Genomic DNA, 27,789 nt, shown 5'->3' with positions numbered 1-27,789 from the left:
GAGGTTGGTAATAATATTTATCTGGTCCTTATTAAGTACTGGAGATTCAGCTCTGGGTGTTTTTTATTTAACCTTGAAAATCCCATGAGATAAATACCATCAAGATCATCCTCCTAGTTTTATAGATGCGAATATTGAGGCATAGGGGTTAAGTAACTACAATAAATAGCTGAGCTGGGATGCAAACCCATGGGGTCAAACTCCAGAGCCCATGCTCTGAACCACTGTTATTATTATTTTTAAAATAAATTTATTTATTTATTTATTTTTGGCTGCTTGTGTCTTCATTGCTGTGCGCAGGCTTTCTCTAGTTGTGTCGAGCGGGGTCTACTCTTCGCTGCAGTGCGTGGGCTTCTCATTGCAGTGGCTTCTCTTGTTGTGGAGCACGGGCTCTAGGCACGCAGGCTTCAGTAGTTGTGGCGCACGGGCTTAGTTGCCCCGCGGCATGTGGGATCTTCCCAGACCAGGGCTTGAACCTGTGTCCCCTGCATTGGCAGGCGGATTCTTAACCACTGCGCTGCCAGGGAAGTCCTGAACCACCGTTATTTTGTCTCTAGGCCAGCAGTAATTTCCCTTATCAAAGCAGGTTTGAGTTGGGTATCTCCTACTTCTGGCCAAATTATGTAATGTGTTGTAAGCGTACTAACTAATATACTAATCAAAGGAATACCTCAATATATGTCCAAAGCCACTTTAATAGCCTCCCCTTCAAGGTTTCTCCTAGGTTCCCTCTCTCACTAAATCACATTTTCATCCATCCCAGAAAAAATGAAAACTTGGGAGTCATTCTGGATCCCTTTCTTCCTGACCTCCACATCACCTCATTTTATATCCAAAACCACTTTATTCTACAAGCACATACTGAAGACTTACTATGGACAAAACCCTACCCTCAAACCAGTCCCCTTCTCTTTATTCCCATAGTTAATGCTCTTGTTCATACAACTGACCTTGACCTTCTTCAGCCTTTTTGTGCCCTAGTTTCCTCACCTGTAAAATGGGGTCAATCATGCCTACTCCAGAAGGCTATTTTGAGGATTAAATGAGATAAAATACAAAAAAGTATTCATCAACTGTTATTTATTCTACGAATGAAACAATTCTTATGTGTGATCATGGAGATTTTCATACTGTTTGCTTTTACAGTAAAAACATGGGCTGTAATGGGAAAATAAAGATTCCAAATGAACAGTTTCTTATTTTTGTATTTTCCAGGTGACATGATGCCTGCAGAAATCTTTTAACATAATATAAATTCTTAAAACACACATAAAACCCCACCAAAAAACCCAACAGCCCTAAAACCCCCCCCTCCTTATTCCCTATTAGCAGATATGCTGATGATTGTCATGTATCTGAATAGTGCAACACATTTAGAGGAGATACTACATCCATAAGAAGAATCAAGCTATGAAGATTGGCATCTACTACAATTTCCTTGATTATACCAAATCACCTACTGGAGCTTTAAGTTGTTAAAATTGCTCTCCTTGATCAGTGAATACTCAAAGGTACAAATTCATTTTTTCAACAAAAGATGAAAGGGTCTATGTATCATATAGGTTACATACAAATACACATACTATTCATATTCAGCTTCATGTTAGAGATTTTTATCTTTTGCTCGATGCCAATATTTATCCAGATATTTGAACATATTTCAGGCCTTTTATGAAGAAGAAAAACTTCAGTTTTATATGTTGGCCAAGTCTTTTTGTAGTGGCATAATGATTATCTTTGATCCATGAGATTAGGGAAACTGCTACCTACACATCTACTTCTTCAGAGGCACTGATGTCCATCTTGGGAAACAAAAGTCAGAAACCTTCACAAAAATATTCAACAAAATCTCAGATTAAAGACCTGACTATAAAAATGAAATGGAATGAAGAAAATGAAAACAAGAAATTTTAAAAGACTATCCATGTAACTTCAGAATGGGAGAGGTATTTTCAAACAAGACATGAAATCCAGAAGACAAAGACTGACAAGGGTTGACCACATAAAATTTGGTACGACAAAATGGTTATCATAAATCATGTCACAAAACATTGGCAGAAAATATTTGCAACACAAAAAATTAATAATTACATAAGGAACTGCTACAAATTAAAAAATTTGTAAAATTGGCAATTCATTTATAGATGAAGAAATGCAAATAGTAAGCATGAAAAGAATGTTCAACAAAAATATCACAGACATGCAAATTAAAACAAGATGCCATTGAATTGGCAACAAAATCAGTCTTAGTATTATTAATCTGCAGTACAACTGAGGATATGGGGTAATGACTACTGATGGAAGAGTCACTACAAGACTGACTTCATTAATTTCTGGAAATCCATCTAAATCTACTTAAGTTTCACTAGGCATTATGTAAAAGAATGTTCACCACCTTGCTTCCCTGGAGTCCAGTGGTTAAGAGTCTGTGCTAGCAACGCAAGGGGCACCAGTTCGATCCCTGATCTAAGGTCCTTGGAACTAAGATCCCACATGCCCCGTGGCATGGCCAAAAAAATAAAATACCTAGTAATAAATCTAACCAAGGAGATGAAAGACCTGTACTCTGAGAACTATATGCCACGGGAGAAAGAAATTGAAAAGACACAAAGAAATGGATGTTCACCACATTAATCTAACAGCAAAAAACTACAAACCACCTAAGTGTTCATACCCAGCAACTGATTAAGTTGGGGAACCTCCATACAACAGCCTACGGTGTCCCTACTAAAAATAGGTAACACATTTTTATTACCACATACAAGGCATCGTTTTAAGTGTCTCATATGCTTATATTTCATCTTGATTTACCTCTATTTTATAGATGAGGAAACTGAGGTAGAGAGAGGTGAAGTAACTTGTTGACTGTGCTATACTGCTTTTGAAGATGGAAGGGGCCAGGAACCAAGGAATATAGATGGCCTCTAAGAACCAGCCCTAATACCTTGACTTTGTTTTTTTATTTTTAGGCCACGCTGCATGGCGTATGGGATCTTAGTTCCCCGACCAGGGACCAAACCTGTGTTCCCCGCAGTGGAAGTGTGGAGTCAACCACTGGACTGCCAGGGAAGCCCCAATACCTTGACTTTGTATTTTGGACTCCAGAAATAAGATAATAAATTTGTTGTTTTAAGCCATTCAAGTTTGTGACAACTTTTTATAGCACCAGTAAGAAACAGATACAACATAAGAGGTATTAAAATACATGGACAAGTTTCCAGAAATGCTCTCACTAAGCTAAAATTCAAGGTACAGTCATAAATTTCTGATCTGAACAAAAGGTTCTATATCATTTACAAACCCACTGTTGAGAGCAGTGCTAGGTCTACAAAAAGATTGATAACAGCTTAGTATAGATGATTTCCTTTTTTCTGTATAGACTTTGGAAATTAGTAGAAATATATCACAACAGGATCAGTCCTATCAGAATACCTGCTTTTTTTTAGATGGCAGCTTCAACAAACGAGTCTGAGTATCAAAATTTCACTTTAATGAAACAAGTTCCTCTTAGGCATCACCTGAAACTTATTTTTTTTAATAAATTTATTTATTTTTGGCTGCATTGGGTCTTCATTGCTGCACACGGGCTTTCTCTAGTTGTGGTGAGCAGGGGCTACTCTTCGTAGCAGTGCGTGGGCTTCTCATTGCGGTGGCTTCTCTTGTTGAGGAGCACAGGCTCTAGGCACACGGGCTCACTAGTTGTGGCTCCCGGTTCTACAGTGCAGGCTCAGTAGTTGTGGCACACGGGCTTATTTGCTCCGCAGCATGTGGGATCTTCCTGGACCAGGGCCCAAACCCGTGTCCCCTGCATTGGCAGGCGGATTCTTAACCACTGAGCCACCAGGGAAGTCCGCTGAAACTCATTTTAACAAGAAAACCTTTTTGTGTTAATATTCTACTTGAAATTCCTAAACTCAAAGGATCTAAAACAGGTACTCTAATGCCTTAGTGATATCACACTATTTACAAATATGAAGTTAATACAGTGAATGTGTTTCTACTCCCACTATAAAGGCATCAGATTAAAAAAAAAGTCTAATCACATAAAGGAATATAAAACTATTTATTGACCACTGTTCACCAGTATTTACAATAAAGTAAACAATATACAGTTGAATAACATTCTGATTACTACAAAGTTATTGTTTTTCCTGGCTTCTGCCGAACCAGTAACCCAAAATACTGAGAAGACTGAGCCTACATTTAAGGAATGGGCTGGGGTAAAGTTTGAAAAAACATGCAGGTCAAGTTTAGATTAGAAAACTTTGTTCACTCATTTATTCCTTCAGATCCTAAACTGCCAACATCTCTAACCACCTGATTAGGTTTCCATTAACAAGTCTGAGACATTCCATGTATCAGTCTTTCAGTAAATACAGCACACAGATTTCAACTTCTTATAAAAGAATGGTTTTCCAAAAGGAAGCTTTAAATGTCCATTTAACTAAGTCTTGCTTGGCTAATTAAAACACACTAGAATTCTTTTCATTTGGGTTGACAGAGATAAACTTTTCCTTTCGGGGGGGTTTTACATATAAAACTGCATTTATATGATGGTAGATATGGATGCACATTCTGATAGGGCTACTTTAAAAAATTATCCAATTTAAATGGTTTAATTTGTCTCATTAATTACAAAATTATTTGAAAGGTTAAGACTTAAATTTTCAATTTAAGTTGAAGTGATTTCTTATATTGCTCAAAATGACAGAATCCCAGAAACATGGGCTCATCCATGGTTGTGAAAGGCTGTTTTTGTTTTGGTAAATGTGTTTAAACAATAACCAAAAAACCCCCAAACCATTTACATATGTATTTTATGTATACACATACAGAAAACCCAGAATGGTCCTTAGGCATATATGAGTTAAATGCAAATTCTAAATTCTGATTGAGTAATGACTATGGAGATTTTCCCCAACATTTAGAAAAGCTGTTCTCTAATGCAGAGGAAATAATATACCATGGTATCAAATGTTCTTTTCTGCTAAAGGAAGCAACTACAGAAAGCTTTTATTTATTCAAAGTAACCAGTGCTACAGATGCAAAAAAAACAAAAACAAAACCCCCCAAAAACCCCCCCAAAACCCAACAACTTCCCCAATACTACTTCAAAACGAACATATCAAACTGGATTTTCATTAGAATGTAGTTATTTCTTCACACTAATAAATCAAAAAACCAAGACCCAGATTTTATATATATATATAAATATATATAAAAAGCAATGCAAACAATTATTGAGCTTCATCTTCTGGACAAGAATGCCAAGTTAGTCTCTCCTCATAAAAAGCAATTACAATTTGAGGACACTTCATATTTGCCTCTTTTGCCAGCACCAAGTCCGCCTCATCTGAATCTTTCCTGTTGTGAGGAAAAAAAACATTCAATTAAAAAGTCTAAACTGTTTTTTGTCAACTGTTAACCATTCACTTAAGGATCATAACTCAATCAAAAGGTATTGCTTCAGGGTTATGTGGTTACTTGTGGCTGTGTTCCAATAAAACTTAATTTTCCAAAACAGGCCACAGTTTGCCACTCGTTGCTTTAGCAAAGTAACTAGAATCATCCTTTTAGCAGATAATTACTCTCTACCTAATGATGGTCAACTATTTATAAAACCTAGGTAGATATGTTTTTTAAAAATTCACAAGTTTTTAAAAAACATTATCTATTCTTACTTTAAAATATAACAAATTACCCACACACTTACCATTTCATGAGAAACATTAATTCTCCACTGCTGTCTGTGGCACCAATTATTCGCTCTGGGTCAAGACCTCTGGCAAAACCTCTTGGTTTATCAGCCTGTTTAAAAGAGGTTAAATGATTATTTACATAAATGTTCCCACACATTTTTTTCAGAGAGCAAACTAACAATATTAACTTCCAATTTGTTTTCATGATATATAACTTTTAAATAAAAACCTTCTGATGGTGAAACAAATGACCAGAGCAAGAGCCCATATTTAGTACTAAAACACATATTAACTTCCATTAAACTTACAAGTAGAAAAAACAAATCTGGATGTCTAAAATATTCTGAATCATAAATCTAGAAAACAGACAAAACTTTCTTCATTCAAAGACACCAAAAGGCAGGAAAAAACCCCAATCTCTCTTTTTTTGGTAATTCTAAATCAATTAATAATTATAAATTCTTGAAAGTCAGTATTTCAAATTACTTCTAGGAATCGTCTAAATTACCCACGTTATTTTTTAAAGCACACAGAAACTATAAACAGCAAAATAATAAAAACTTTAAAATGAGACTAATCAGTATTGTAATCAATCTGAATTACAGTAAACCTTATAAAATACTTCGTATAGACCAAAACTGTGGTCTGAGGGACTCCCGGGGATGCCTGAGACCTTCTGGAGTATCTGTTTATCTGCAAGATCTCCTCTTTTCATGTATCTGTGACTTTAGATTGTCTCTGCATATCTCCACCAAACAACATAGCACAGGAAATCGAATACAGGACTAATGCCTTATTAAGACAGACACTGACAAGATTTGCAAAAATGTAAAATGCCACTCTTCTCATTTAAAGTTATTTTTCATGAAAAGTTATGAATAACATGTAATAGTCTTCGTCATTCTTAACTGAATATACAAAACTATGTTTCTACTTTAATTTCTAATGCAGTTAGTAGTGATAGTTATAATCCATATAAACAAGTTTTTTGGGATCCTAAATAATTTTCTAGAGTGTAAAGGGGACTTGAGACCAAAAAAGAGAAGTGCTTACATAACAAATCCTTTCTCCCCATGAGACTTTTTACATCATTATCTCGAGCTCTGGAGTCAGACTGCCTAGGTTATAATGATGACTCTAACCTTCACTCGCTGTGTGGCTTTGGGCAAGTTAACCTCTTTGTGATTCAGGTTCATTTTCTATAAAATACATACAATTAATACTATCTGTTTCATAGAAATTGTAAAGTATATGAAAAGCAAATTAAGTAATTTAGAACACTACTTGGCACATTACGAGGGCTCAATACGGGATGACTATTGTTATTAAACAGTGCTTCTGTTGAGCATGTGGTTGACTTCCAATTTACTTACAACTGCTTCTTAAGATTGTTACCTTTTTGCCTTGGCTGCTAAAGTGTTCAGAACCAAATTTGTAGCCCACCTCTGTTTCCCTTCTGTAAAAAATGAGGGTAATACCTATAAGCTTGACAGAACTGTCATTAAGAGTTAATGGACTGGGACTTCCCTGGTGGTGCAGTGGTTAAGAATCCGCCTGCTGATGCAGGGGACATGGGTTCGAGCCCTGGGCCAGGAAGATCCCACATGCCTCAGAGCAACTAAGCCCGTGCGCCACAACTGAGCCTGCGCTCTAGAGCCAGTGCTCTGCAACGAGAAGCCACCGCAATGAGAAGCCCACGCACTGCAATGAAGAGTCGTCCCCACTCGCTGCAACTAGAGAAAAGCCCGCATGCAGCAACGAAGACCCAACACAGCGCCCCCCCCCCAAAAAAAACAAAACAAGTTAATGGACTGCGAAGTACTTAGCATCTAGTTCAAATGATCAATTTCTTTTTTTGCGATTCGCGGGCCTCTCACTGTTGTGGCCTCTCCCGTTGCGGAGCACAGGCTCCGGACGCGCAGGCTCAGAGGCCATGGCTCACGGGCCCAGCCGCTCCGCAGCATGTGGGATCTTCCCAGACCGGGGCACGAACCCATGTCCCCCGCATTGGCAGGCGGACTCTCAACCACTGCGCCACCAGGGAAGCCCCAAATGATCAAATTTTAAATCCAAAGTCCTTATCAATAAATCTGTATTGTATGTTTAGTCCCCAAGCCTAGATATAATTCAGACCCAAGACCTTTTCCCAAATTGCTGTGTTAGGCCAAAAGGCAGGACAAGTATGTTTTAAAGTTGAGGGTAAAAGCAAGGATTTATGTAATTTGCTCAAAGCCACAAAGAAATCAACGAAGCAAAGATTGGCTCAAAATACACATGCAGTGAATGAACCAATTATCTCATTTTATGCTAATAAAAATTAATAAAAAAATCATTATCCAAGATTATATACTTCAAAATCAAAGTAGTTTGGCAATACAAGGATCATGTGCCAAAGTTTTGGTCACTACCACTCACTAATGATCTATAATCAAAATGTGCTATGTAGATTGTTTTCACTGTATTGTAAGGGATTTTCAATGATCAATTTTGTATTGTTTTTACTTAAGACAGCTGGTCTAGATCAGAGGAAATCGTCTGAAGTCAAATTCATCAATCTATCCAAAATAACACTAGCACAATTTTAAGTGGTGTAAGCACTTACTAGACATTTACACAATGTAGGGTAAACCATGCCTATCCTTTCTGTCCCAAATATTAAATATTAAGTATTTTAAAAAGGCCTTTTAATGATATTTTTAAAGTACTTGAGTTTTAAAAAGTATTTAAAAAATCAAATCATCCTTTTACAAAAAGCCAGTTTGCTGGCCAATGTTTTATACGTACAGCATCTCTTTTCTTCTTTGATTTGCTATCATCAGATTCACTGTCAGATAAAGATTTTCTTTTTGTTCCATCTTTTTCTTTACCAGCTTTTTGAGAATTAAGAAATGCTTCAATTAACTCTGGACAATCTAAATTTTCTTCGGGTTCCCAAGTATTGTCTGCACTGTATTCGGTTAAAAAAAAAATTCATTCAATTAAACATGGTTCATCACCATCATCCAGATCCATTTAATACATACCTGACAAAAAGTCCTCTGTACTGCAGATATTAATCATTTCCCCCTCCCCTCACGTTCTTTTGAGGGAATCTATACTTCCTTTTGTGTCTACTTTCACAGTTCGTACTACGTGGGCAATGTTATTACCTCCAAGGTTAACTGAACCTGGCTCTAGCAGAACAACTGGAACCAGTATTTTTCCAAGTTATGTGGACAACTCACTTTTGAATTCCTCTGGAAGAGCCTTTAAAAAAGGTGGATTCCTGGTTCCCACCTCAAATTACTTTATCAGATTGTTCCTAGGGTTGAGGCCTCCAATACTGTGTTTTAAAACACAGCAATTCAGAGGCACTCTCAAATGTGACAGTATTTTCAATTTCTGCTGGGTACTCAAATTGGGAAGTGATATAAAACAGGGGTTGGCAACTCACAAGTCAAATCCAGCCTTTTGTATGGCTGGCAAACTAAGACTGTTTTTTACATTTTTAATTGGTTGGGAAAAAAATGTCACAATAAAAGTCACATGGAATTGAATTTTGGGGCCCATAAACAAAAGCATTATTAGAACACAGCCATGTTCATCTGTTTAATGTATTGCCTATTGCTGCTTCTGTACTACATTCTCAGAGTTGAATAGCTGTGACAGAAGCCCACAAAGCCTAGATTATCTACTATGTGACTCTTAAAGTCTGCCAATCCCTGATATACGGCAGAGATGACCATTTCCATGTGTTTTTCAGAAGGGCTGGAAAGAAAATGAATATCAATTACCAAATGTGAAAGTAAGGTCACCCTACATCACTAGTTACAAGATTGCTAACTTTGTGTGCTCTGATACAGAAAGCCTTTACAGAACTGGACAGAATGAAATGAATCATTTTAGAGATGCTAGGAAAGATGCTTTTAACCTCTGGTTACAACTTGGTCTGTTAATGCCCAGACTCTACTTCTTAGAGATTAGGATACAGTAAACCTAGTGTAGGACCTGAATTATGATGAGCACTTCTGTTTAAGACCCACTAGTATACCTTACATAGCTTCACTATTTTTTAATGTCCTCTGTAGGAAAACCGTGTACATTAGGCATTCTTGGTAGTACAGTATCCAACTGCATTAAAAAGCAAACTGTACTCTATATTATATAAATTTGACTCTCCAAGGTAATCAACTAGACTCAAATCTGCTCGGTTACCACTGTAGGCAAAAGACATGGCTCTTTTTAAACCTACCTCAAACAAGATACCCTGGATTAAAGGTGCTTTTAAATTTAAAGAAACTTACAGAAAATGGATAAAAAGATCTTAGACTAAAAACAAATTTTAAATGTTACTTAAGTGCCGTTAAACATATAATAAAAGCACTGAGATTTCTTACTCTGTAAATCCCTTCCACTTCAGGAAATACTCCACCTTCCCATTCACTACACGTCGGTCCAGTACTTTTTCTACCACAAATTCTTCAGGTTCTGCCTCTTCGACTTTTTTACTTTTTCCATTCTGTTTCTTTCCCATTTTTTGCTAAAACAAAACAAGAGAGATTTAAGAAATATCTTTTTTTGATTTTTTTAGTACACTTTAAAGGCTAGACTACTTATATTACCATTGCATTTAACACCTAAATTTCCACTTCTATATCCCAGAGCAGATACCTTCTGAAAAAATAAAAGTTAACAGATAATAAAATAAAGGAATTCTTGATTCTGTGGCTTTAGCTCAAAACTATCACCCACCACCCTTCACTGAAATAATACAATCAAAAACATTCTTTAAAAGCATTGTTTTATCTTTTCCTGGTCTTATTTCTATGTAGTCTACAAGCCCAAATTTAGTAGAGTTTTCACTCATTTTAACCACAGGACAGCAACAAACAACTATTAGAAACTATTAGAGAATGATACAAAGGAGAATAACTAGTAGTGACAGGTCTTATTAGTGAACCATAGACCCATTAAAACTACAGCCCCCGAACACTAAGACCCCCTTTCCGAATTGAAACACCGATGTTAAAAGCGTCAACAATTTAAGAGAAAAGATAACTGCACAACAAAAACATGGTTCAGAACCCTGATATCAATTGCAGGGTCAACCAATGAGACCATAAATAGGTTAAAAAGGACAAGATCATTTCCCCATAATCTCTATATATAATGTCACTGACCACCCGGAACAAACCTATAATGCTGTCACTTCAAGAGGCCAAAATGCTGGATCATTTTAATTATCTAATGTGAAAAAATTCTTTTCTTGGCTTCTCAAGAGAAAGACTCTAAAGTGGTAGCCAATAAAACTAACAAGTTTTTAGGTTAGATTTTTTTTTTTTTTTGGTATAACACTCTTTGAGAGAAGCAGGAGACCAAGCTCAACAGACCAATAACTCAAAACAGATTTGTTATTGAAAATGGATAAACTTTCAAAAAAAAACCTGGAAACGGTTATTAAGAGACTAAGGGGGGAAATCCCACATGTTATGTTCGTCTTGGAATCATTTCACCTTAAAACAGGTGCTATTAAAAAAAAATTAATTGCTCAGTCACTAAAGTCATCCCTCCTAAAGCATGTAAGCAGAAAAATTAACAGCAATGGCTCAAGACAGCAAAAGACATTTAAAAATACGTAATCATTTAGAGGTGTACACACACATATAAGAAATAAAAATCCTCTGAAACTTAAATAATGCAGCAAACACCTGATTTTGTTGGATACCATTCCCCATGTCATGTCTTATAACTTTCATTAGTCAAGATACTTGGGTATTGCACCCAGTTAAATAGCCTTCTGACTCCGTACAGTACAAGGAAGGTAATGATGGTGGTAGTGGAAAGAGTGAAGAAAAACTGGTAAAGGCCAAAGTTTATCAGACACTGATCCTAAACGAAAAACAAAAAAAGTATGTCCATGAAACTAAGAGGCTAACAGAGTAAACAGGAAAACAAAAATAAACACAGAAAATGAAAGATAAAAAAAATTTGGTCCAAGAAATGAAGTATTTTCTACTATGGCACCCATAAACTAGTTTCAAATGCTCATCCTTTTCTTTTTAAAAGAAAATCCACCCACTTTCCCATTTAAATTACAGCACACATTATCTCACAACACTAACAAAATTATTTTAAAATGCAAAGTTAGGTAGATTCTGAAGACTATCAAACTGTATGCAAAGCAATTTAATTTTAATAGAAGCATCTATTTGCTTTCTCTATCTATATTCATCCTCAGTCTCAGGGACAGCTATTTCATTTCCCATCCAATACTTTTGATACTGGTGATTGTAAAGCCAATTTAATTATCTACATTTTGGTTTACTGATTATGAAATTTGAAGGACAGGTCAATCCTGAGGAAGCACAGATTATGCTTTGTGCTTTTTCCATTGATGGCTTTGATGGGAATAAATTATGCCACCAGACAGGCTTTATATTTAAATGTTTCTCAGGATGTTTAACTTAAAAGTGCAATCTAATGATGAAACAAATTAAAAATCACCAACATGCCCTTTATATTGCGAAACCCAAGGGGAGAACACACAAACCAAAACCGTTTTGCTTTATTTAGATGTTTACACTCACCTTTATATACTTGCAATTATTAACGCAATGTGTTAGAATTAAATACTGTGGGAACCATAACTTTGAATTTCGTGATTTTTATGTAAATATTCCAATGGCTATGTTAAAACTCCAAACTTGACATGGCTGAATACATACATGTCTACAGGTTTATAGAAGTTTTAATGAAGCCTAAGAATGCAAACTGTGGGTTTAAGAAACTGCTGGAGAGAAAAAACTTAATTGCTCAAAAGATCCAGAATATCTAGTTTCCTCTTTCCTGAACGTATGTGTGATGTTTTTTCATGTCGTGTATTAAAAAAACCGCACTGCAATGATTTAAGTTTAAGACCCTTCTGTATTTTAGAATAAGCCAGTTTGAAATATGACAGTGACCAATTCGAAACATTCAATGACTTTTGTTTCCATCTAAGTGTACAAGGTAACTGTTCTTTAAACAGGGCAATGCTGAAAATACCTGCTTCCCCTAGAATTCAGTAGAGTGATTTAGAGAATAGTATGCCAATCAACAAGGGCTTTATTGCTTTGTCTGTGTATGCGTGTAACATTCTTCCAGGTCACATAAGTTTTGTATCTTTATTTCAAGATAAGAATACTTGGTAAAAATTTATTTCGTGCTACTCTCCCAAGATTAGGTTTCTCTAAACGAATCAAGACACTATTAAGCCAAGTCAATAAATACGTCAATGTAGCAATTTCCTTTTTGCTCCTAACTCTCCCCGTAATAACAGTGGGGCGAGAAAGGACTGGAAACTACATATGGATGTAAATTTCTCAACCACAGAGATGCAAAGTTATAATTTTTGGAGAAAAAAAGTTTGTGTTAGATCCTTAAATATTTTAGGTTGTCATTAACTTACCAATGTAGTTTTATTGGACGCCATTTTTTATTGCAGACTTGAAGAGCTATTACTAGAAAAATGCATGACAGTTAAAAAAGTTTGCAAGACACAAAAAAGTAGCTAAACATAAGTTTTGTTTGGATTCCAACCCCCACCTAGGTAACTCACGTTATCAAACATGTATACAAATCCACAGAGAAGCAGTTTTGAGATTCTGCACGAAGTAGTGATACATGCCTAAGAGTGTATCAGTGTTGTAACCAAGTGTACCTAGATAACCTTACCGGGCACGTTAGTACCCGAGAAAGCTTTACAGGGTAAAAAATAGACAATTTTTTTTTTCCCTATCCAAATCCCACTTATAACCATAGTCAGAATTTTTTTTAAAATGGGCACATAGTTTGGTTCAAAATCAAATGACTGCCCAAACGATCACAATAACCAATTACTGTGAATTTCTCCTCTACACTTAACAGTCCAAACAGTCGCCTATGTAATGTAATCCCAACCTGGTTTCTTCTTAGCAACCCTCCCTTTCCAATCACTAGTTAAAAAATTAAAGGAAAAACACACCGAGATGTTCCAGTCCCATTTTATGCCACTTTTGAAACCAAATCACTTCTTTTCTGCACTTTCATCCGCTCCCCTTAAGCCCCTGCCCCACCCGGCTTAACAAGGCCTTAGCGCCCGGCCCCCGCCCCGCCCCCTCCCCCCCACGGGAGCGCGGGCCTCGTGGTCAGCGCATCCGCGGGGAGAAACAAAGGCCGCGGCGTGGGGGCTCAAGGGCACTGCGCCACGGGGCCCGCGCCTCCCCCGACCAGGCGGCGGCCACGTAACGAAGCGCCCGCCGCAGCCTCCGGACATCGGGCCGCGCGGATACGGGAGAATGCACCGCCCTCCCTGGAGGCCCAAGTCGCCGACCGAGGCCGGGAGGGGAAGGAGAGCCCCTCTTCTTGATCCGGGATGGGGGAGGGGAGAAAGAAATGCGCTTTGTCTAGAAATAAGGCAGTTGTCGCCACAGCTTTCAACCTTGGGGAGAAGAGTCTCGTCCCGTAAACCAACTACAGACGCCGGCCCAGCGCCAGGCCCGCCGCGGGGTCTCTGTTCGTCTCTCCTTTCCTTCCCACCAGCTCCTGATTCAGGGTCGGGCGGGGAAGGGATGGGAAGCGGGGAACTGGGGGCCTCTGGGGCGCATGTGGTATCTTAAGCAACACCACCGAGTGAAAGCTAGAGAAAAAGAAAGACACCGACTTCACCGCCTCCGAGCTGCTCCGGGTCCCGGGTCTGCACCGTCTCCGGCCCTGCGCGCCTCAAGCTCCAGCCACATCCGAAGGGGAGGGGGCTGGGGAGCTGCGCGCGGGGCCGCCGCTGGGGGGAGGGGAAGGTGGCACCGCCCACGCCCGGCGGCCGCGAGGGGCGGGGTGGGCGCGCGCCCCGCGGCTGGGAGGGATCGTGCGCCGCGCAGTGCCCGCCGGGAGCCCGAGCCCGGGAGGGAGAGGGAGAGCGGGCGGCGACGGTGGCGCTTACCGTTCGTGGTGTGGCGCCTGGTGGTCCTCGGAGGGGAGGGGAGGGAGAGGGAAGGGGTGGGTGAGGGCCGTGACCGAAGTCTCTTCGGCGGAGGTTTTTCCTGCTTTGCAGCAGTAGTGGCTGGCGCCAAAACAGGACTCCGCCCACTTCCTTGCCCCTGGGGTTGGGTGCCTCCGAACGCTGGGGGTAGGTGTGTGTGGGGGGGAATCGGGAAATAAAAACGAGCGCCCCTTTCGACTACCCGCGAGGTCGACCCCAAAAGCGTTGGCCAGGGTTAGGTTGGTGGAGCGTGAAGTGTTAATTTTTTGACTAGAAGTTGCTTCGGGTGTTTCCGGAAGGGGCCGAGTTGGTCCTCCGCGCAGAGGAGGAAGGGTGGGGGAAGGAAAAGGCAGTAGAGAAAGCTACTAGGTCTTTTTAAGACGGGGGTGGGGTGAGATTATCAAAGCGTTGCTATAAGGACCACCTCCGGGGTTGAGGGGGCTGGACCTCTGGGCTGAAGATTAAGCTCCTCCCAACAGCGTTAATTTTAAAATGCGCGACCGTTTCTCACCTGCCCTGCGCTAAGGCGGGGGCTGGACCCAGTTCCGAGAGTCAAATACGCAGAACTCGAGCCTTCCACATTCACAGAGCCCTTTTACGCAACTGACGTCAAGCACCACTACTGGCCGCAAGGGGGAGGGGCACGTACTTGGCGCAAGGAGGTCGTAGAGCGTTCCCGCCATTGGCGGCGGTTAGGGCGTTTACGCAACGGCCTGACGTAGGGGCGGACGCGTTAGTCGGGGGGAAGGTTCTAGAAAAGCGGCGGCAGCGGCTCTAGCGGCAGTAGCAGCAGCGCCGGGTCCAGAGTGGAGGTGCTCCTAGCGGTGTTGTTTCTCGACCAGCGGCAGTTTTCACTACAGCGCCAGGACGAGTCCGGTTCGTGTTCGTCCGCGGAGATCTCTCTCATCTCGCTCGGCTGCGGGAAATCGGGCTGAAGCGACTGAGTCCGCGATGGAGGTAACGGGTTTGAAATCAATGAGTTGTTGGAAAGGGCATGGCGAGGCCGTTGGCTTCTCATTGGAAGTCGGCCATCCGCCTCCGTGGGAGAGCGGCAGCGAAATTGGGCCACTTCAGAAGCGGCTGGTCTCAGGATATTTTTGAAGAGGGGTCGTTTAGTGTAGGCCTGAAGGTACAGCGCTTTCCCCACCCTCAGTCTCCCGGCGCCATTTCCCTTTGCTGGGGGTGGGGGATGGGGAGCTTCCACATGGCGGACGCAGCCCCACTTTAGTGAAAATGGGGCGCGGAGGCAGGAATTCCTACTCCCTTTTTACAGCACGCTGGTTTGGGGACCCCGGCGTCTCCGCGCTTGAGCATTTCGGCGGGCTTCGGGTCCTCGCGAGCGGGACTGCGGAGCTTCCCCTCCCCCCTCCCGGGAACCGGATTTGGCGGCCGCCATTTTCATTTCTCTCCTTCCTCGCAGTGTTTTCCTTTTAACTCTCTAAGTTCAACTAGTTTTACTCTTTTAACAAAGAATAGAAGTGGTTAACTTTTTTTTTTCGGACTGTTTTCATGCCGTTTCGAGGTGGACTCCGAGTGTCTTGTGAGCTCGGGTCTTTAAAGTCTTGCGCACCTCATTAGAGGCTCGCTCCCTTCCCCTCGATGAAATGGCGCCATTGCGTTCTGGAGCCGCACCGAAGGGCGGGGGGAGGGGGCGGCGTTCTCCAGGGCGGGTTCGCACGGCTTAGGAGGAGGTAAAACCGTATAGGGTGTCGGGCCCGGTTTAAGGCGAGCGGTAGTATGAAGACCACATTTTGTTTTCCAGCCTTTGTTTATTTGAGTAACGGTTTTATCTGGGTCTGCGGTAATTTTAAAAATGAAGTTGAATCGTAGGAAAGTTTAGAAGATTTAGAGCCATCGGCTTACTACCGACTATGTGGGAGGCCGTGGGGGAAGGAGGTCTGTGGGGGGGCGGCATTCCGGTTCAGAATCCTTTATTTTCCTGAAGGATTCTCTTTGAAACGTAGTATTTGTATTTTAAATATTATTTTTACTGGGAAATTTAATCTTTACTGGGCAAGACCACAGGTATTTATTAGTGATAAGCTAGAAATCATGATGAAAATGAAATAAAAATGACTTTATAGTTGTACACTGGTTAAAACATGGCTCAGTCCTTCAATGCGTGTATTGCTATATACAAAACTTGTAGGCTGGTCCGCTGTGTGTTTGAACTTTGTCACTTGCTTTTCTCGTTTATGTTTGCAATCATGGTTGATGATTACATTGATAAGCATAAGGTCTCAAGCGAAGGGGGTCTACCTGGGTATTTTCCTTGACCCTAAGCACGCTTATAAAATAACTTTGTTTGTAATCGATAGTGGACAGCGGGTAAGTTTGGAAAATGAGGTAAGTAATGAGTTTTTGCCTTTGTTAGTGATTTGTAAAAGTTGTTGTCGATGCATTTTTTAATCTATTTAATTTATTTCGGTTTTAAAAGGCCTATTAACTGACAATATTTGGAGTAAATAAAATTTGCTTAAGAGTCCAAATATTAGTATGCTAAGTAACCTCTATAATTGTTTTTTAATTGTCTCAGGAGCTAGTTTGATAATTTTTTCAAAATTTTCAGAATCCTGAGAAGTTAACTGTATAGGGGAAAAACTGAATTGCTTATCGCTGTATTTTCTGAGTTGGGAGAATGTCATGCATGGAGAGAGGAACTTCATAGAACTATGGGTTGAGAGTTGTAATGCTGTTTGATAAGTTGGTCACGGACATTGTGACTAACTTTCGTTTCTGAATATTCTTAGTTTTTTAACCTAGTCAACTGAAAACAATGACCCAGCCTGCTTTAACTCATAGCCCAAAATACAGAGCTGTTAATGCAACTTATTTGTTTGTAAGGATCGAGGTTTCAGCCCAGGCTCTTTTTCTTTTCACATGTGAAAGTTGTTTATGCTGTGTAATTTGCCAGAAGACCACTAAGTTCAACATGGTGAAGTGTAAATTGTAGTACTTTGTAGCTACGGGATAGTCACAGTGGTCATTTAAATATTTTTATGGTTTTGAAAAGTGAGATGATCACAGTGTCTTACTATGTTTCTGCTTTAATGCTCAGTAACGGTTCAGATTGTTTCTGTGTTGTCTACATGTCAAAAACTAGCTATGTTAAAACTTTTTAAAGTTTTATACCGTTAATTATGAAAGTTATTCTGCCTTGATCAGAAGAGAGGTAAATTTTAAGGATATTTTGGTACATATATTGAACACAATGTTTTCTGTAATGGAGAGTTGATATATGGGGAGAGAATACTAGGTTTTTGAAAATTGCGTTACATTAGAATCACCACCAGAGGGAGCAATGAAGGGAAACTCACTTTTCAAATAACTGAATCCTGAAATAAATGGCAACTCTTGGTTATAAAAAGGCAACAATTTTTATATTTTAAAATTTTATATTTAAACGGAATATTTTAAAGTTCTCTGTTCTGGGTTATAGGATTGGATTCAGATTTTGATAAGAATGTTAGCTTTTCAGTCACCAGGGAGTAGATTTGCTCCTTTTTCTTCAGAAAGTTTTTTTTTAACTAAGTTATGCTAGATTTGTTTAAAATAATTTAATGTGAAGTAAATTTAGATCAAGCGTTAATGATTTTGAAACGTGTGTAGTTCAGCTGAGGCAATTTTTTTGGTGTAACACAACTAATGCAGTTTAACATATGGTTTAAATTTGATGTAAGTTTTTTTTTTCCCCCCCCAGAAAACTTTAGAAACTGTTCCTTTGGAGAGGAAAAAGGTACTCTGCCAGCAGGTCACCTCATATTTAAGAATTTAATTTCCTGCATACAAAGAGAAAATGTAAATAAAAATTGAAATGATGTTTTCCTTTCCAGAGAGAAAAGGAACAATTCCGTAAACTCTTTATTGGTGGCTTGAGCTTTGAAACTACAGAAGAAAGTTTGAGGAACTACTACGAGCAATGGGGAAAACTTACAGATTGTGTGGTACGTTAAGTGTGGAAGTGCTTAGGGATAGTAGTCCTTTAAGTGTTGGGTTTCTCTGTTTAAAATGAGTGAATCATGGAGAAAATCACTTTAAAATTCATGTTCATTATTTTAAAATGCTGTAAGTGATGAGATTAAATAGTAACATCACTCCTTTGGATTTAAAGGTAATGAGGGATCCTGCAAGCAAAAGATCAAGAGGATTTGGTTTTGTAACTTTTTCATCCATGGCTGAGGTTGATGCTGCCATGGCTGCAAGACCTCATTCAATTGATGGGAGAGTGGTTGAGCCAAAACGTGCTGTTGCAAGAGAGGTGAGCAAATACATAACTTGTTTGTTCAAACAGTTTTGAGGAAAATTCCATTTCGCTCTTGCTCAAGATTAGAAAGTAACTTTTGAAAGAACAAAGTTATCTGTATTTAGCTCAAAGTGGTTTTGTTTCTTTATCAGAGCTTCGTTGGGTTTCTGTACTTATAATTTCTTAGGCTAAGTTGTTTCAAAGACTAGGTTCTTATTCATAAGGTGCCTTAGTATTTGGTCATAGGATAAGGAGCCATGTATGTTACTCAGGTAGTGTGCCTTCGTTCATGTTTGTGGTTTCTTCAGTCAGGATGATTTTTTCTGTTTCAGGAATCTGGAAAGCCAGGGGCTCATGTAACTGTGAAGAAGCTGTTTGTAGGTGGAATTAAAGAAGATACTGAGGAACATCATCTTAGAGATTACTTTGAGGAATATGGAAAAATTGATACCATTGAGATAATTACCGATAGGCAGTCTGGAAAGAAAAGAGGCTTTGGGTTTGTTACTTTTGATGACCATGATCCTGTGGATAAGATTGTGTGTAAGTGTCCATAAGTGCTAGGGGTGTGGCTCTTTCACATTTTAAGTTTTGAGTATGTTAACACCTAAAACTTTGTTAAAAAGTAAAGTTTAACTTGTAACTTAGTTAATATTATAGGATGCTGACTTAATGGATTCTGAACTTTTCATTACAGTGCAGAAATACCATACTATCAATGGTCATAATGCAGAAGTAAGGAAGGCTTTATCTAGACAAGAAATGCAGGAAGTCCAAAGTTCTAGAAGTGGAAGAGGAGGTAACTTCAATTCCATTTTTTTCTTAAGATTTATTTGTATAAGTGTTTGTTATTAACCAGGGTATTTATTGTAGGCAACTTTGGTTTTGGAGATTCTCGTGGTGGTGGTGGAAATTTTGGACCAGGACCAGGAAGTAACTTCAGAGGAGGATCTGGTAAGTCTGCCTTCTAAGTTTAGAAGGGTGAATGTGCTTGAAAACTATGAGTGAGTTTTAATTAGAATCTAGGAAATCCAGCCTAATTTTTACAAAGTTATTCTTAAGATCTAATGTAGGTTCTGTCCTGATGGGATATTCTGATTTGGCTAGGCAAGAGGTAACATTTTAAAAGTCCTGTAGTTACAGTCAAGGACAAATAATTGCATAGATCCTTTATGGTTTTCAGTTTCTGGAAAAGTTAAGATAGTGCAGCCATCTTAAATTTATGAGGTATTCCTGAATAGTTGGTGGAAATATTGTAGAGGCTTATATGTGTAAGTTTGAGGAGGTCTGTGTCTTTGTTTTTTTGCTTTGGGCTTTATATGTAGGTTAATCTGAATTAATGTAGTGTGGTGCCGGCAGGAAAACTGCCTTTGTCCATTGTCATTCCTTTTTATAAATTAATATCTTAAGTGGAGGTTTGCCAAGTCCAAGCCCCAAATCAGGCAGTTATCCTGATGATGAAATTGAATCACATACTTTAGTGTATTTTTAACACTAAAATACAGCATAAAATACACAGTAACACCAGTGTACAGCATAAAGGGAATGAGTTCCTAATAACTCTTATTCATAGATACTAATAGATAATGTGGAGGAAGGGAGGGTAAGGAATTGAGTGGCATGAACCACAGGAATATAATCTTTTTTTTTTTTTTCCTGCCCTTAACAGATGGATATGGAAGTGGTCGTGGATTTGGGGATGGCTATAATGGGTATGGAGGAGGACCTGGAGGTCAGTTTCTTCTACGCGTCTTAAGATTTAATCCCACTGTGTGTTGTCCGTTTTTGAGTGTATACATGAAATTTTTCTTAATGTTTTACCTTTTGCAAAGGGATTAGGTGATAATGGTTCAGTTATTTGGATTTTTATTCTGATGTGCATCTTACCTGTTGTAAATTATAAAAGGAAAAATATGGTTGTAGGTGTTTGTGTACTCTGGCAAAATCAGTTGGGTAGATTTTAAATGAGAATTTAAAAATGCCATTTAAAGCTGTCCTGTTGTTTTTCAAGCAAGAGGATTGAAGATAGATGTGATATTTTGTATACTGTTTTCCTGAAAAAGTATAGAAAAGTGGTTATGAGCAAGATCAACATGTAAGGGGAATGTATATAAGAGCCCTGTGTTATCTTAGCTCTTACCAAGATGAGTCCAGGAGGATAATGTTCCAAAAGTCCCCGAAGGAACTTTTCCAAAACATACACAAGTGTGCTCCTGTGTCTACCTAAGGTGGTGAGCCACTGTTAAATATCAAGTGATATGTTTTGTTGAGGTACGGAAAAGAGTGATACTTGCTGACAAATGTCTTAATAGAAAGGAACAAGACATTTAAAACTGATCTAAATAATAGGCCTTATTTCTGGTTTTGCCCTCTTTAGGCATGACTTAGGAGTCACATAAGTCTCACTATTTCCAATATTGCTTTGAAATCCAAATATTGATTTGATTTGAGAAAGATGAGTTTTTGTACTTACTGTGCAAGCAATCTGAGAATACCAATTTAAGTTTAACTACATGCAAGTTTGCTAATTTCTGGTCCTCCCCCCATTTCTACTCAGGAGAAGGGTGGTGGGCATTTTATTTAAGAGACATGGTAATTCACAAGGAAACATGAGTTGGGAACTTAATCTTTTGGACCAGCAGGAAGATGTGGTACTTCTACTTTGTTCTATTAGTCTACACATCTTGTCTGCCCCACCCCACCTACATCCTTACACAAAACATAAAAAGGATTTCAGGATACCTTCCAGAGAATCCATGATGTGTCTTTAGTTTTAGGGGAGACTTGTGGCATTACAGGTATTTGTTTCTAAAGGTTTTATCCAGTTGTTAGTGGGTAGGCATTCCCCACCCCCAACCGTTTACAAAGTTTGGATATCAGAATGTGCCCTTGAGGATTTTAGAGATTTTGTAGAACGAATATCTTACTTAAAAAATACGTGTTTTGGAAAGCTGGAAGTGGGTGTTCAAATGGCATTGAAAATATTAAGTAATTACTTAAAGGCTTATTTTATAATAGGTGGCAATTTTGGAGGTAGCCCTGGTTATGGAGGAGGAAGAGGAGGATATGGTGGTGGAGGACCTGGATATGGCAACCAGGGTGGGGGCTACGGAGGTGGTTATGACAACTATGGAGGAGGTAATAAATTCACCTGCATCTTTATGTGGGAATATGGATTGGAATTAATGATTTTCAACACGTGAGATTTTTCATTTCATTGTTGTTGATGGTTGTCTTTTTTTTTAAAAAAAATGTAGAATTGTAGATAGGTGTTTTGCATTTATTCTGATTTGTGGGGAATTTTAAGTACTTAGCATGTATCACTGGTTTAATATTTGGTTGTGTTATGGGGTTTATTGTACAGAAATTTACAAATTTTTTACAGGAAATTATGGAAGTGGAAATTATAATGATTTTGGAAATTATAACCAGCAACCTTCTAACTATGGTCCAATGAAGAGTGGAAACTTTGGTGGTAGCAGAAACATGGGAGGACCATATGGTGGAGGTAATTTATTCGATTTTTCAAATTTGTGATGAAAATATTAAGTGTTGCATGACTTCAAAGAAAGATAACTTTCAAGTTTATTTATGCTTTGGTAACACTTCCCATCAAATACAGTGTTATTAAGAGTAAAAATTTTGGGAAAATAAAAATGTAACATCACTGGGGGGGATTGTTGTGGTGGGGGTGGGATGTTCAGTGATATAAAATATTTTGGGGTTAGTGAAGTGGATTAGATGTTTTCAGTGGCTTTGGCTGATTAAGAAAAAGCCAGATAAAATTGCTGAGCATATTGCAAGTGGTATAAATTTTGTATGACTCTCAGAAAGCTAATTTAGTAAATCTCAACTTTTTGTTCAGATCATTGTTGAGAGTCGTTAGTGGGACAGAAGTATAGATTCTTTGTGTTTCTTATGCTGGGTATACTTCCTTGAAACATCTTTTAAATGATCATGGAAGAGAGCTCTCTAAAGGAGTAACAGTAGTAAAATGTTTTCAAGTTTAAAGGAAAAAAATTGAAAAATCTGTGAATCTGGATAATTTAATCTTCTGAGTTAACGAGGCTAAGGAGAAACAAGTAATGGTCTCTGATCTGCATGTTTTAAGGAGTGTATGGCTGTAAAATAAAATCAGCTGTAGAACTTGGGAAATCAAAATAAGTTTGCTTTCTCTTGTTCCAATAATTCTAGGAAACTATGGTCCAGGAGGCAGTGGAGGAAGTGGGGGTTATGGAGGGAGAAGCCGATATTGAGCTTCTTCCTATTTACCATGGGTAAGTAGCTTTTAAGTTTCACGTTATTAATGTCTTGGGAGACCTAGCTGCCAGGAGTTAAAGCTTTTTAGGATCATGTTATCTTTCCTTAAAATCTGGTTAGATGGATAATTTCATAACCTATTTTTTTTTTACTCTTTACTTCTGTTGAAACAGGCTTCACTGTATAAATAGGAGAGGATGAGAGCCCAGAGGTAACAGAACAGCTTCAGGTTATCGAAATAACAATGTTAAGGAAACTCTTATCTCAGTCATGCATAAATATGCAGTGATATGGCAGAAGACACCAGAGCAGATGCAGAGAGCCATTTTGTGAATGGATTGGATTATTTAATAACATTACCTTACTGTGGAGGAAGGATTGTAAAAAAAAAAAAAAAAAATGCCTTTGAGACAGTTTCTTAGCTTTTTAATTGTTGTTTCTTTCTAGTGGTCTTTGTAAGAGTGTAGAAGCATTCCTTCTTTGATAATGTTAAATTTGTAAGTTTCAGGTGACATGTGAAACCTTTTTTAAGATTTTTCTCAAAGTTTTGAAAAGCTATTAGCCAGGATCATGGTGTAATAAGACTTAACGTTTTTCCTTTAAAAAAAATTTAAGTGCGTGTGTAGAGTTAAGAAGCTGTTGTACATTTATGATTTAATAAAATAATTCTAAAGGAAATTGTGTAATTATAGACTTTTTATTTTAAATAAGTTAAGGAGTGGGTAGTATAATTAAGGTCCGTTGCAAAGCTGTTGTTATATTTGTGTAAGATAAATGCTGGTCAGATATAAGTGTGTTGTCTGCAATTCATCAGGATTAAATTATCTAGATAACTTAAGGGATATCTCTGCAAGGAGAAACACCTTTTTAGATCTTTTAGATGCTGCTTCTTCAATGCAAGGAAAGGAAATAACCCCAGCGAGGTACTCTTCAGGGATACAGGTCTAGTACAAGAGAACTCTTGACGGCTACTAAGTTCAGCCAGTCTTAAGAAACTGTGCTGTTTCTACAAAGCTTTAACTACAGTAGTTTATAAGGATGCCAACGAAAGCTGAGGGTGTAGAGCAAAATAGTTCTAAGCTTCAGTTAAACTTCTTTAGGTAAGATCTCATTTACTTTTCCTTTCTTAATTTTCCTCCCCAAAAGATAAACTAATACTCTTTAATGGTCTTTCAGTATAGTGGTTCTCATGTAGTTTAACATAGCTATAAATTGAGTTTAACAATTTATAAACTCAAGAGAATAATTTTATAAACCCTGTTTTCCAATCTGTCATTTACTTAAATTATTTTGGTTGTTTTTTTCCCCCTTTTTTTCCTTCTTTCCCATCCCCCTCCCCCTCCATGAAGATTCAGGTGCTTAACATATCATTTTTTTCCCTGCTGGAATTTTAGCATTGATATGAACCATGGACAAGTATATTCTGCTGCCACAAAGACTGTAAAGTGCTTCATTTCAACAGCTGAGGCAAGCCAAGTGATCATTAATAAAGCTTTTCTTGGTTCCTTCAGTGGTGTTGGTAGTGAAATGGTAGGTAAAAGTTAGGCTGCAAGTTGAATGAATCATGAAATTTCCCATCGTTACACCCTTGTGTATTCACATTTCTTGGATCAAGTGTTTTGAGTGAAGTAGGGGTTTTTTTTTTATTAAAAATAAAGACGTGTTGTTCTGTTATTTTGATACGGTTCTAGCTTTACATGCTTATCAGGATCAGGCTAAGGAGAAGGTAGGGCAAGATGGTTAAATCTACTTTCAGATAATTTATATTTATGAATAAAAGTGTCTACATTATAAATCTTGTATGTATCCAATTCTAAATACTTAGGTTTAAATGTGGTAATTCTTTCCCAATCCTTAACCTATAGGAGAGACATAGGTTGGCTGCTGAAGTTTCATTTCTTAGATGTCATCAGAGATTGATTGCCTGGCTTTATTGCCTTTTCAGGAATGTGATAATCAGGGCATATTCTACTGTATGCACCTGTGAGTCTTCTTTGATCCTAAGACCACCACTGAAATTATTTAGGTTCTTTGGACAAACATGATAAACTTCTTCAGATACTTTTTTTTTCCTTTGGCAGGAAGGTGTCTTGCTGCAGGTAACTAATGAAGAAGTGGTCAACCACAGAATCTTCAAGAAATAAGAAATTCTGTACCATCTGAAAGTAGTTCTTGTTGGTGCCTTCATTTTAAAAAGCACTCTTTAAGATTAAAGGGAAATGTTTTCTGATAAAATAACAGACTTCATTTAGTACAGGTTCTTAATATAAAACAATTACAAATTGAGTATTGTTTGTAACGGAGTAACATCAGATCAGCTAGAGAGAGAAATGTATCGTGTTTTGAATTAGGTTTTGTGAGTAGACAGATTAAAATTCTATTTTAAATATAAAGTTTATTAAAATAAATACTTTTGTATTCAAATACTTGGTGTAATGTTTACACATAAAATGTGAATCTTGTTCTATGAACATTAAGTTGTCTAAAGGATTGCCATCCACTAGATTTCTAAAGCAGTTTCACAAAGCAATGCATATTGCCATTTTCCTTTCAATATGGATAGACAAACGAGAAAAGCACTGTGGACATTATTGGCTGTCCCTAATAAAATGCCATTCTTTATACACTGTATATTCAGCGTTTGAATAATGCTACAGATTTCTGGCTTTGCCTTGTATGTTTAACATTGCTGGTGGTGTTTTTAAAGTCATTACAGATTCTAACCAGCTAAAGTGGTCCAACCAAGTTTAAGTGGCTATGCAAAAGGCACTGAGACAAAATCTGTCATTTCTCTCAAATGTGAATTAGCTCTGTTTCGTTATACACTTAGTATCAGGTGGTTGTCTTAAAGGGTTAAACATGGTGGATAAAATTTAATAGCAAGCAGTGAGTTTCTTACTTGGATGTTCACCTGAAATGAAAAACCAGAAAAATAGGGGACAAAGAGTAAAGGTTGACTTGTTCTAACTATTTCTTTTGGTTTTGATATGAGGTATCTCACAGGTAAGTCAAACTAATGAAGGCTAACGGAAGATGAGCTTTGCGTCCATTGTCAGCTATAAATTTGTTAACGTTTGGCTGTGGATTTACTAGGAAAAAATAATTCTTAATGTCTTAAAAATGTCTAGCTCTACAAAGAAGTTAACTTTTGAAGATAAATCAAGTTGGTATAATACAACCCTAAAATACCCAGCGTTTAACACCAGCACAAATAGGGGAAGACATCTGTATTACGTATTAATGGGCAAAATGACCTAGCTTATTGAAACATGCAATAGGTAATGTTGAGTATTTTGTGTGTGTGTGTATGTTGTGTGTGTTGAGCTGCTAATTTTCTTTTTAAGGACGTTTTTGTTGTAAAAGGGAATATTTTAAAGAACTTACATTTTCACTTCACTGTTTTTGTAGGTCAGCAATTTGGAAGCAGCTTAGCTGTGCGATTTCTAGCTGAAGCTTAGGGTTGTATGTAAGTCAGGGAAAACATGACTGGGGCTGGAATATTTGAATCCAAAATGGCCTACTGACAGGACTGAAGGTTGGTACTGGCTATTTCCTTTACCCATAGTGAAGCAACAAAAGAATCCTCAAAATACAACCAGTGTTTTTTGTAAGTTATCTTGTGATCACAGTGTGGGAGGGGAGGGTTTTACTCACATGACGACCAAAAAGCAAGAGTTATTGGGAGCCATCTTGGGGGATGGTTCCCATACCTGGAGTGTTTTCCTCTTTGGTAAAAGTTTTTGAAACTAGATCTTCTGTGTGGTTTTCAATATTGCGATTAAGTGGGTGAGTATGTTAAAGTTGGTCTGAAGTGATTCTTAATATTTAAAAGTACTGAGGCAATTAAGGGAGGCTTTAAAAGAATCATGTCTTGGTTCCTTAGTAATGACAATTACTAGTTCAAACGTGTGTGTGGATATGTGGTGCCTTTGCAGAAGGTAGAAAACATCACTAATCTCAGTATACCCAAAGTGCGTGTGTACGTTGTGGCTTAGTTATATTTTAAATCAGTCTAAAGTTTGGAACAAATATTCTCAGGTGGTATACCCAATGTTTTGTTTTGTTTTGTTTTTGCGGTACACGGGCCTCACTGTTGTGGCCTCTCCCGTTGCGGAGCACAGGCTCTGGACGCGCAGGCTCAGAGGCCATGGTTCACGGGCCCGGCCGCTCTGTGGCATGTGGGACCTTCCTGGACCAGGGAACAAACCCGTGTCCCCTGCATCAGCAGGCGGACTCTCAACCACTGCGCCACCAGGGAAGTCCCCCTACCCAGTGATTTCAATGTTGCTCTGCTATTACTGCAACTAAAGTATTTAAGTGAAAAATACTTAAATTATTAAGCACTAATATGTACTCCATAGGATGACTTTGTTGTTCACTTTGTTGTTCTGGCAGCTGGGCTGACTTCTTAACTGCTCCTGTATTCTAAAGGTCAGTGCTGAACTGGAGCCAGCCTAGAAATGGAACCCAGATAGACAAATGTTACTGAGCACACGTTGCTTGAAGATTACACGCAATAGTTCTAATTTCCCTGTGAGGATTTCATCATGGCCTGTTGTTAGCTATCAAAAGGAAATAAGGTTTTAATAGGAAAAGGACAAATGAGATGCTGA

At 38.5% G+C, this 27,789-nt stretch overlaps 2 protein-coding genes across 7 annotated transcripts; one reads left to right on the top strand and one right to left on the bottom strand.

The window, feature by feature from the left end:
- Positions 1-5,104: 5,104 nt before the first annotated feature.
- On the bottom strand, positions 5,105-14,687 carry CBX3 (chromobox 3). Of its 4 annotated transcripts, XM_079711287.1 has the most exons (7): positions 14,359-14,422; positions 13,276-13,415; positions 13,126-13,177; positions 10,076-10,218; positions 8,484-8,646; positions 5,714-5,808; positions 5,105-5,364 (listed from the first exon to the last, which is right to left on the bottom strand). In XM_079711287.1, exons 3-7 carry the CDS (start codon positions 13,147-13,149, stop codon positions 5,238-5,240), a joined length of 552 nt encoding a protein of 183 aa, XP_079567413.1. In that variant the 5' UTR covers positions 13,150-13,177; positions 13,276-13,415; positions 14,359-14,422; the 3' UTR covers positions 5,105-5,237. The 4 variants fall into 4 exon arrangements, with proteins under 4 accessions (XP_079567413.1, XP_079567415.1, XP_079567414.1 ...); XM_079711289.1 differs by lacking the exons at positions 13,276-13,415; positions 14,359-14,422 and adding an exon at positions 14,635-14,687; XM_079711288.1 differs by lacking the exon at positions 13,276-13,415 and having other exon boundaries at positions 14,359-14,460.
- Positions 14,688-15,481: 794 nt separating this feature from the next.
- HNRNPA2B1 (heterogeneous nuclear ribonucleoprotein A2/B1) lies at positions 15,482-25,937 on the top strand. Of its 3 annotated transcripts, XM_079711960.1 has the most exons (11): positions 15,482-15,630; positions 18,507-18,617; positions 18,785-18,931; positions 19,249-19,459; positions 19,614-19,715; positions 19,790-19,870; positions 20,586-20,648; positions 21,935-22,054; positions 22,302-22,424; positions 23,111-23,193; positions 23,350-23,854. In XM_079711960.1, the coding sequence occupies exons 1-10, from the start codon at positions 15,625-15,627 to the stop codon at positions 23,170-23,172; spliced, it is 1,026 nt and encodes a 341-aa protein (XP_079568086.1). In that variant the 5' UTR covers positions 15,482-15,624; the 3' UTR covers positions 23,173-23,193; positions 23,350-23,854. The 3 variants fall into 3 exon arrangements, with proteins under 3 accessions (XP_079568086.1, XP_079568085.1, XP_079568084.1); XM_079711959.1 differs by lacking the exons at positions 21,935-22,054; positions 23,350-23,854 and adding an exon at positions 25,258-25,937; XM_079711958.1 differs by lacking the exon at positions 21,935-22,054.
- The last annotated feature ends 1,852 nt before the right edge of the window (positions 25,938-27,789 follow it).

This window comes from Hyperoodon ampullatus (genome assembly GCF_949752795.1).
Source record: "Hyperoodon ampullatus genome assembly, chromosome: 9".
Taxonomy (NCBI): Eukaryota; Metazoa; Chordata; class Mammalia; order Artiodactyla; family Ziphiidae; genus Hyperoodon; species Hyperoodon ampullatus.
Note: the sequence above shows the minus strand (reverse complement) of the source record. Positions and strands in the feature narration are given on the sequence as shown.